This window comes from Leptopilina boulardi, unplaced genomic scaffold (genome assembly GCF_019393585.1).
Source record: "Leptopilina boulardi isolate dan_hultmark-lab unplaced genomic scaffold, ZJU_Lbou_2.1 LbouV2_165, whole genome shotgun sequence".
In the NCBI taxonomy this organism is placed as follows: Eukaryota; Metazoa; Arthropoda; class Insecta; order Hymenoptera; family Figitidae; genus Leptopilina; species Leptopilina boulardi.
In genome coordinates this window covers 1,071,070-1,082,364 of record NW_026137713.1, presented here as the reverse complement: position 1 = coordinate 1,082,364, position 11,295 = coordinate 1,071,070, and the positions used below count along the sequence as shown (strand labels likewise).

The 11,295-nt window shown below is 28.5% G+C and overlaps 1 protein-coding gene across 1 annotated transcript; it reads left to right on the top strand.

Moving 5' to 3' along the window:
* Positions 1-6,113: 6,113 nt before the first annotated feature.
* LOC127277375 (inactive pancreatic lipase-related protein 1-like) lies at positions 6,114-9,425 on the top strand. The gene is made up of 4 exons (XM_051298477.1): positions 6,114-6,453; positions 6,593-6,958; positions 7,151-7,393; positions 8,385-9,425. The coding sequence occupies exons 1-4, from the start codon at positions 6,405-6,407 to the stop codon at positions 8,792-8,794; spliced, it is 1,068 nt and encodes a 355-aa protein (XP_051154434.1). The 5' UTR covers positions 6,114-6,404; the 3' UTR covers positions 8,795-9,425.
* The last annotated feature ends 1,870 nt before the right edge of the window (positions 9,426-11,295 follow it).

Below are 11,295 nucleotides of genomic sequence, written 5' to 3'. Positions count from 1 at the left end.
CCGATTACTCTATGGTACCCGTTGGTATGGAAACTGTTACTCTATGGTACCGGTTCCTATGGTACCGGTACTCTATAGTACCGGTTAGTCTTTGGTACCGTTTACTGTGGTACTGGTTACTATGGTACCGTTTACTATGTTACCGGTTACTATGGTACCAGTTACTATGGTACTGGTTAGAATAGTACCGGTTACTATGGTACCGGTTATTCTATGGTACCGGTTACTCTATGGTACCGGTTACTCTATGATATCCGTTGGTATGGAAACGGTTACTCTATGGAACCCGTTACTATGGTACCGGTTACTTAATGTCCCGGTTACTATGGTAATGGTTGTCATGGTAACAAAAATATGCGTTATATGTGATGCTGCGTTCTGTCGTTTAGCTCATTTTGAACTGCAACAAAAATGAGTGCAGGTTTTTTTTGTGTGGAGAAGAAAAAATGTTACACTCATGACATTAAAGGAATTAATAAATTATTAAAGGAATAATAAATAATAATAAATAATATTAAATAATAATAAATAATAAATGATTTAGAAAAAAGAGAATAAGTGAAAATTTTAGATAAAAACAGTTTCAACGTTGCGAGTTGTTCCCTAGAGAACTTTGATCATTAAAAAAAAGCAATTCTTTTATGTAGTTATGCTTTGTTAGTGATTCTCATAATTTAACAAATTCCATAATTACGACTTTGCAACAATATCAAAGTGATTCTCTAATTTTATTATAAATCACATATATATATATATATATATATATATATATATATATATATATAAAGTAATAAGGAAACAGTGGCGGAAAAAAAATTTTTTTTGGGGTTGAGAAAAAAATATAATAATATAGAAATTTAATGAGTTGAACTGATAAGGAATTAGAATAAGGGGTTAATATTGCTTGTATATGAAAAATCATTTAAGGGATTTTTACATGATTTTCATACAAGGAACATGCGATATATATATATAAAGAGAGTGGGTGGAAGATCGATATTTTTGACTGCAATTTAGTCTGCGTTTAATCAACGTTTAATCACCTCGTCAACAGTCCGGTTAATCCGCGAGCTTGCTTTCGTCGAGGTAGTATGACCGGATGACGACGCGGCGCCATGTTTAAACTCATCATTATTCGAGGCGCTAATAGAGCTCCCGGGGAAAATACCCTTGTGGGCTTTCTGTCTCTCACTCTCTCTTTTTCTCTCGCAAAAAAGACGCTCGAAAATACGAGTCATGTCATTTATCGTTAAAATTCATCACATCTTATATAGCTGATGAGGAAAAACCTCATTTCAAAATCATCTTTTCAACCCCCCCCCCAAAAAAAAAAAAAAATTGTTATTTTAATCAACCAATTAACAAGAAAATAAAGAAAAAACTAAAAGCAATAAATGTTTTGTTTGCTGTGACAATTTTTTTTTGTGTTCAACAAAATACAAGTTATGGATGAAAGAAAATCATAAACGTGACCCAAAAACAGACGAAAAGTTTGAAAACCAATTTCCGGAAATAGAACGTTATTTTTTTTGGGGTTGAATTTTGAAGGCTTGAAGGGAAATTGGTCAAAGTTGGTAATTAAACAAGTTAGGAGTTTGTACAACTTACCGTACCATATATAATATATGGTTTTTGGGAACATTATTATAAGTTGGATATTTCAAAATGAAGTTGAAACAAGGATGATCGGATTAAAATTAAATTATGTAGTAAAAGTTTTTTTTTTTGCAAAATAAATTAATGAAATGATCGATAATATAAGTATTTGATTTATTAATTAGAATTTGTTTTATTTTTATGAGTATAGTTTTGAATGAAAATTTTTTAAATATATGGTAAAAGTGATTTTAATTCTCATGAATAATTTCACCAAATTCATTTTAATGAAATTCTAATAGAAAATAATTTATTTTCATTACCAGGATAACCGTTACCATTTTTTTCCTTAACATAACGGTAATATTAATAATGGCCACAAAATCCTGCGATGGAGACGCGATATTAGCTTCATAATATACCAATGGAATTTTGACTCTAATCATCAAAGATTTGATTCTAAAATGAATGTTTGATAATTTCCAACAAGTGTATGGATTATTGTGGATCAGTAAAATTTTCACTTTTTTACAGTCAAGAATTGACGAGTTTGTGCTTTATTAGTTTATTCATCGGAGCGAATGTTGGATGCCGCAGAATTGCCATAGTGTGACATATCGTTACAAACACGTGCAGGAAACGGACTGTCCTCCGCCTACATTTTGGCGTATATACATATATATATAAATATATATATAGCATAGGAAACGATATCCAGGGGGTATAGATGGTTGCCAGTGTCTGCTCGCATTGCAAGTACGTCACTATATCGCCATATACTCACAAGTACAGAGAGAACGAGAGGGAGAGAGAGAGAGAGAGTACTCTATAGAGGGGCACACACAAATACAGGCACAAAGAAGTGGACAGCCTGGTCGTGACACTCAGAAGCACCATCAGTTATATAGAGATCGCCAAAGCCACCCCCGCGCTTGTCGCAGGAAGCTAGTTGGTTCGAAGGGTAGGAGTCGGGGTTCGAGAAGGGTTTCTGCTTTTTTAAATCTAGCTGTGAAGGATCCATCTTGGCCTGGATGAATGCCCGATCTCCACACCTATATAATATTGTCCTCCCTTAACCCCTTCAATTTACTCCACTCATCTAGTCTCTCTTTCTCTCTCTCTCTCTTTCATTCTCTTTCTCTTTGTTGATGATATACGCATTCGTCGCATTGCCATGATATTTCAATTAGCATCAGGTGAAAGTTCCATTTTTTTTTTACAACACAATATTGATGCTATAAGAACCACGAAGGAGAATTATTCCCACTCTTGGGAAATTATATTCCTACGGTGTCAAAAATCGAAAACTTCAAAGGTACATAAATAATAAAATTTTGATGTAGATTTCTGAATTACCGACCGTCAATATCATCACTAGTTAAATTAGTGGCGCTGTTACCATCAGTTGGTAAGGTAGATTTCTGTGTCGGTAATTTTAATTTTTTTCCAAAAATTTCTTTATCATCATTCAAATAATCGGTTACTTTACTAATATCAAATAAATAATTATTTTTATCATATAAATATTTATTTGATAATAGAGTAATCGATTATTTAAATCAAATATTTTTTTTTTTTTTTTTAATATTGTGTAATTTATTCTGTTTTTCATGTCAATAATTAATTCTTTTGTATAAATATTGTTTCGGGAAACGATTAATTAAATAGTATCGATGTAAATAATAATTATATTTAAATAACTCAAATGTTCTTGACTCTTAATAAACATTATTGTTAAAATGTTAACAAAAGTTATTTCAATTTCGATATAGTCTGAACATATCATTCTTCTGTAAATTTCACACAAATTTCCCGATAACATATATATATATATATATATATATATTTAACATTTTGATGGTCAGATAGTCGATAGCAGTGTTGTAACTCATAGAAAAACATAACGAAAAAATTAATGTTACATAACAAATAAAAAATTTCCTTATATTAAAAAAAAAATTCAGCAATATTTTTAAAAAATAATTTTTATCAATAATTATCAATATTTTTGTAAAAAATTATTTTTTTTTTTTTGGTATATATTAGAAGTAAATTAATTATCGATATTTAATGTAATTGTATAATTTCTAATCACGTTTCTATAGTTTATCAGAATATAATTTTAAATCTTGATATGTTGCTTCATTCTGTTTTCTTTTATCAATATCAATTAATCTTTAAATATTGGAATTTATCAAAAACTTTTAATAATATTGGCATTTTTTGTTACTACACAAGGAAAAAAATCTTTATCTGGAACAGCAATATTTTTCTCTAGATTAGAAAAAAAAAAAAAAAAAAATTTTGCTATTTTAATGAAACATTTCTCTATTCCAGTGAAACTTATCGTGTATTTTCACTTGAAAATTTCAAAACATAACCTATAATTTTTTTCTTCTTCAGTCCCTTCTTCTTCAGTAAATTACTAAAATGAAATAAATTAGTAAATTACTAATTAGTAATTCACTAATTTATTAGTTATTAATTACTAATTAGTAATTCACTAATTTATTAGTTATTAATTATTAATTTAATAATTATTTAATAATTATTAATTAGTAATTTACTAATTGTCAATAATTTAAAAAAAAAATTTAATTAACAAACTAATAATCTAAGAGTAATTAACAAAAATAAAAAAAGGTTTTTGAAAATGTTACTTCCTGAAAGGTATAGACACGCATTTAATCTTCTCTCGACAGGTCGGTGAGTTGAAAGGTAAGGGGGTGAGAGGAGGGGGTGGGGGGGGGTAACAAAAAATCTTTTTGGGATAATCGAGAGCCGATCGACCGCTCCAGAGTTCTCGAATACTCGGCATTGTCCATTCGTGGATTGGTATATAGGCGATTGAAATCTTTCTCTCTCGCAACTCGTTTCCATTATCTATCTGTTTTCCCGATTGTGTGTGAATTCGAGCCGCGCGAGCGTTTTGCTTAAAGCCGCCGATGGTATTTACACATTATGTGCAAATCACGCGACTCGCGTGATTTCAACACTTTGAAAAAGTGTTCAATGGCAAAAATTAAATTTAAAAAAAAAAAAAAAAAAAAAACATTTTTTAAACAAAAATAGAAATAGAATTTTTGAAAACTAAGATATATTAATTAATAAAAGAAAAGTGTTAATTTAAAAAATAGTTTCTACTTTTATTTATTTTTTTTTTTTTTTGAGTGAGAAAATTGAAATAAACAACGAAAAATTGGCACTTTTATTGAGAGAGCCCCGGGTTGGTTGATGACTTTGGGAGTCATTTTTCAAAAACGTCGACTGCCTCAACGAGATGGGGCAGGGGGTGTTCAACCCTGAGTGTAGGGTGGCAAAATGGCGTCGCACGGTAAATCGATGGAGGCTAGTCACTGCAGGCGCCCTCGCTTCCAACAACCCCACCCCCCCCCCCTCAAACTCACCCTCAACTTTAGCCACCCTCCCGCCCCTTTGACGAGACCCTCATTTTCGAGTTTCACGCAAGCGCCCGCACCCTCAGCATAGTCTTACAGACGCCTACGCGCAATTTCGTGATAACCTAGACGATTATTTATATCAAAGAAGCTCAAAAAAAAAGAAAGAAAAAAAAAAAAAAATTCCACACTGAAAAAAATGCAATTTTTACATTTTTTTTCCATTTTGAAAAAATTTTTTGCTACAGAAAAAAAATTTATATATTCTCGTTAACTTCACTCATATAAAAACTCATGGTAAATATTGAGTATGAAGTTAATTAAATATAGAAATTTTTCTTTTGGGCAAAAATTTGATTTGAAATTTAATTTTTAATTTATTTATTAAAAAATTCATTTTATTTTTGAAATATATTTTTCAAGTTCGAAGAAAATAATGTCCAATTCACTAAAAAAAAAAAAATATTTAATTGATTTCTCAAGATTTTGTTAATAAAAAAAAATTTGTAATAACATCCGATACTGATTGATTATTATTTATCAAAAGCATTTCAAAAAGTAGGAAATATATTTGCTATCAATCAATCAATCGGCGATTTAGAGACTCGTTTATCGCGTTGACACACAATCCAAATTAATGAAAAATAAAATTGATTTCTTAGAATTGTTTTTGGAAATGAAAGAAATTTTTTTTTGTTTTAAATCCAGGAATTTTAATATTATTATTTTTTTTTAAATAGAAATAATAATTAATAATAAAATAATAGAAAAATTATAAAATAATAATGGAATAATAATAAAATAAAAATAAATATTTTCACTGAAAAAAAAAATCTATTTGATTCAAGTAATCGATTATAATTGATTATTTTCAAATAAATATGAACCAAATAATTTTTGTGGCAATTAAATTTTATTTGTTTCAAATAAAGAAAATAATTCAAATATAATTTATTTAATTCAATTATTTGATTGTAAAAAATTATTTGGTTCAAGTAAATATTTATTTGATTAAAGTAATTATATTTATTTGATAATAGTCAAGTATATCGATTAATTGAATTAAGTAAAATTTTATTTTTTAATATATAAAGGAAAATTAAATTTTTTACTAAATAAAAGATAAGAGGGAAGGAATGTGAAAGGAAAAAAATTTATCAACTCGGTCAGTGATAAAAATCTTTGAAGAATTAATTAACGGAAATAAAAATTTGTTACTTCCATTGGAAACATTATTATTGAATGATGCGCATTGTTGTTGGCACTCACGTCAAAAAAGCATTAAAACTTAATAAAAAGATGACAGAAGAGAGTGTATAGTAAGACAATTATCTTTTTATTTCGACTATCGTTTTTTTGTATTTAAAAGAACAAATCACTCACTTCGATCAGTTGACTTTCGATGACAATATGACAATCATTAGTGTTTTTTCTTGTTTCACTATTATTGTGACAATTGGTGAGTTTTTTTTTTTATCTGTTCAAAGTTCTTAAATTTTTTCATCCCAAAAAAAACAATAATTTGAAAATTTTAATAATTATTTTTAATTAAAAAAAGAAATTTGTTTTTTTTTAATTGTAAAATTAAAACTGTATAGGAAAATGTCATGTTGTGAAATCATCAACATTCATTGATGATGATATCTATCGATTTGAGAATGAGGACACAAAAATATTTCAAAATAAAGGATTATGGTTTTTTGATGATTATGACAATTTAATTGAAGCTACTTTAAATAAAAGTCTCCTTATGTCTGGTGATGTTAATTTAAATTTGAATCTCGAGAATTATGTTTTTTTTCTACTCTATACAAGAGAAAATATTGAAAATTTTCAATGGCTCTATCTCAATGATAATGTTACATTAACGCAGAGTAATTTTAATTCAAAACGACCAACAAGATTTATCACTCATGGATGGACCAATAGCTATAAAAGTCCAGCATGCACTCTTATTAAAGATGGTAAAAAAAAATGAAAATATTAATTTTTTTCTCAAGAATAAGGCCAAATAATATCAAAGATAAATATACAAAAGAAATTAAAAATATATATATATATATATATATATATATATATATATATATATATATATATATATATATATAATAATTAAAATAAATAATAATAAGTAAATAAATAAATTTTTTTTTCAGCGTTTCTGGAACAGGGAAATTATAACGTTATTGTTATTGACTGGAGCAGAATCTCAAAGGGCGAATATATTTATGCATCGTATCAAGTAAAAAAAATTGGTATGTATGTAGCTGCTATGATTGACTTTCTACAAACACAAGGATTGGATACATCAACGACAACACTTGTTGGCCATTCTCTTGGAGCGCATGTTATGGGCCTAGCAGGATATCATTCTTTAAATATTATTAATTACATTGTTGGTAATAATCGAAAATTTAATTATTAATAAAACTTTATTTTTAGGGTTTTGTGGCTCAGGCCCGAAATTCTTATACTTTAGCTTTGGCGTTCGTCCGTAGGTTACCATGGTAACAGTTACTATAGCAACCGTTTCCATAGCAACAGTTTCCATAGCAACCGTTTCCATGACAACCGTTTCCATAGCAACCGTTTCCATGACAAATGTTTCTATAGCAACAGTTTCTATAGCAACAGTTTCCATAGCAACCGTTTCCATGACAACTGTTTCCATAGTAACCGTTTCTATAGCAACAGTTTCTATAGCAACAGTTTCCATAGCAACCGTTTCCATGACAAACGTTTCCATAGCAACCGTTTCCATATCAACCGTTTCCATGACAACCGTTTCCATATCAACAGTTTCCATAGCAACCGTTTCCATATCAACAGTTTCCATAGCAACCGTTTCCATGACAACTGTTTCCATAGCAACCGTCTCTATGACAACCGTCTCCATAGCAACCGTTTCCATGACAAATGTTTCTATAGCAACAGTTTCCATAGCAACCGTTTCCATGACAAACGTTTCCATAGCAACCGTTTCCATGGCAACTGCTTCCATAGCAACCGTTTCCATGACAACCGTTTCCATAGCAATCGTCTCCATAGCAACCGTTTCCATGAAAACCGTTTCCATAGCAACCGTCTCCATGACAACCGTCTCCATAGCAACCGTTTCCATGACAAATGTTTCTATAGCAACAGTTTCCATAGCAACCGTTTCCGTGACAACCGTTGCTGAGGATTGTTTTTCCTTAGCAACGGTAATATTAATATCGGCCACGAAACTCTGCGATGAAGATGCCATGCGCCTGCTTCTCTCATATTTTTAAATAAATAAATTAAAAAAATAATAATAATAAAAAATAAATATAATAAATAATATAAATTGCCAACTGTAAATTATTTTAATTTCTTTCTTTTTTTTTTTTTTTTTTTTTTTTTTGCTAGGCCTTGATCCTGCATGGCCTCTTTTTGGAACAGCGTCTGAAGGTTCGAGAATATCATCAAATGACGCTGATAATGTGGAAATTATTCACACAAACGCAGGTTATCTAGGTTATAAAACAGATATTGGTGACGCTGATTTTTATCCAAATGGTGGTATTTCACAAATTGGCTGTCTTATCGATGTATTTGGAATTTGTTCTCACAAGCGTGCAATTCAACTTTATGCTGAATCAATATTAAGTAAAGATGGATTTTATGGAAAAAAATGCGATGACTATGATTCGTATCAAGAAGAAAAATGTAATGGCGAAATTGCACTCATGGGTGGGATAAAGAAAAATTTTAAATTCAAGGGAAAATTCTTTCTTCACACAAGAGACAAGCCACCCTTTGCAGTGGGTCATAATTAGTGTGTTTCTTAATAAACATTTTATTTTCTAATTTTTTTTTTATATATAAAAAAGATTGAAATTAAAAATTAAAGAATTTCTATAAAAATAATCTAATGTGGAACAAATATAAAATCGATTTCAAAAAAAAAAAAACAAAAAAAAGAATTGAAATCAAATAAAAAATGTAGAAATTACAAAAAAAAATTTGTCTACAATTTCCCTTCAATTTAATTGCTATTGATTTCATTAAATGCTTTTTTTCTCCTCCCATAATGTCATCATTCGATGTCACTAACCAGAGAGAATTAATCATTATAATGGATTCAAAAAGCAATTCAATAAAAAATGAAAATTCTCCACTTATATTTATTAAAATACCATTGACTAATAATAATACGAAAACAAAAAAAAAAGGAAGGCATGTTCTTATCTGTGAAAAATGGATTTTTTATTGAGAAATCTGATTTATTAGTAGATTGGGATATTTTTGGTGTCTTAGAAAAAAAAAAATTCCAATACGTTTAAAAAATGGGTTAGAAAAAAAAGTGAATTCAGTTGAAACGAGCTTTTATTTGTTTGCTCGTATAAAACAGATGCGGTTTATAAATAATTGATACATTCAATTTTTTTACCAGAATTTTTCATTTGATAAAATAAACAATATATATATATATATATATATATATATATATATATATATATATATATATATATATATATATATATATATATATATTCTAAAAATTAAAACTCAATTTTACTTTAAGTAAATAAATAGTTTAGTGAAATTTGTTGTAATATTGTTTTTGATTAATAAAAATTTTTAATTCTGTTTGTTATTTTAATTAATTGTCCAATTATCTGTTTTAAATTTTCATTGTTTAAATTAACTAGATATTTAATTTTGGTTAAATTAATGTAAACTATCACCTAGAGAAAAGAGTTCTACCTTAGCGACTGATGGTAGAGAAATCTTTTATTAAAAAATGCTAATATAAAAAATTACCGACATAGAAATCTACCTTGTCGATTGATGGTAAAACAGGATTTTTGGGGGGAAAATGCTGATATAAAAAATTACCGACCTAGAAATCTCCCTTTCCGACTAATGGTAAAATAGATTTGTGTATATAAAAAAATTACCGATTGATGGTAAAACAGTTTTGAAAAAGTGGATAAAATTTTCAAAAAATTCGTTACCATTAGTCAGTAAGGTAGATTTCTGTGTCGATAATTTTTTATATTTTCATTTTTCAAAGTATTTCTCTACCATCAGTTGGTAAGGTAGATTTCTGGGTCGGTAATTTGTTATATTATCATTTTCTTTAAAAAAAACCCTGTTTTACCATCAGTCGGTAAAGTAGATTTCTAGGTCTGTAATTTTTTATATTTTTATTTTTGATTTTTTTAAAACATTTTGTTAATTTTTTATTCATTTACATATTTAAAACAAATGTAATATATTTTAGTTAAATAAACATTTGTAGCAGAGCCTAATAACTTTTTTTTATTTAATTGAAATATATTTGTCATGAATAGAATAAAATTAAATAAAAATTTTATTTGTCATAAATAAAATAAAATTTATTATTGGCATTTCTTATTATTATATAATGTGAAAAATGAATTCAGTGACATATGAGAAGTCAAGGTAAAGTATCTTGTAAACTTGTAAAGGACGGGTTCATTCATCAGGCAATAGGTCTTTTTCTGCAGCTGGCAAACAATTGTTCTATTTCAGCATCGATCTCATTCGAGTGTGTGCGAACAATAATTTTTCAGTCGAATGTGTTTGTTTCGCGTACGATTTATTTTTCTGAGGGAATTGATGTTGCACCGAGGTCTCTCTCTCTCTCTCTCTCTCTTTCTCTCTTTCTCTCTTGTCCGCCTGTCCAAAGAGAGGCTTCCTATACACAGATATATATATATATATATATATATATATATATATATATATATATATATATATATATATATTTCGCTTGTATTTAAACTGGTCTACGGTCAGTGTGCAGATTAAAATTCCCGATTGAAAATGGCGCGAACGAAAACGCCTTTCCAATATTCTTCGCCGGCTATGAAACACTATTTTTTTACGATCTATAGCTCGACTAAGAATCGTTCGTAGAAAATAAAAATGTCAGTTAAACGAGAAATCTGATTTTCCATTTCGTATTAAATTTCAATCTACTTTTCAATTAAGTTATACGAAACAATTATTATTTTTTTTTTTTCATTTTATTATCGTAGTTTATGACTCTAAATACCGATTGTGTTAATTTTTTTTTCTTCTAATTACAGAATTACTTACTCTGAATAAGAAAAAAGAAGGTTTTGAATTAGTATTTGAAAAGAGATTTTATTTATCTAAAAGGCTCTAAATAGCGAGCAACAAGAGACTTCGAAAAGGCATAATTTTACCTCGTAAATAAGTAACATAAACTACCATTTGGGGTTTAATTGGTTCTTATAACGCTCATCTTAATTGACTGTGCGTATATGACTATTATCGGATTGAG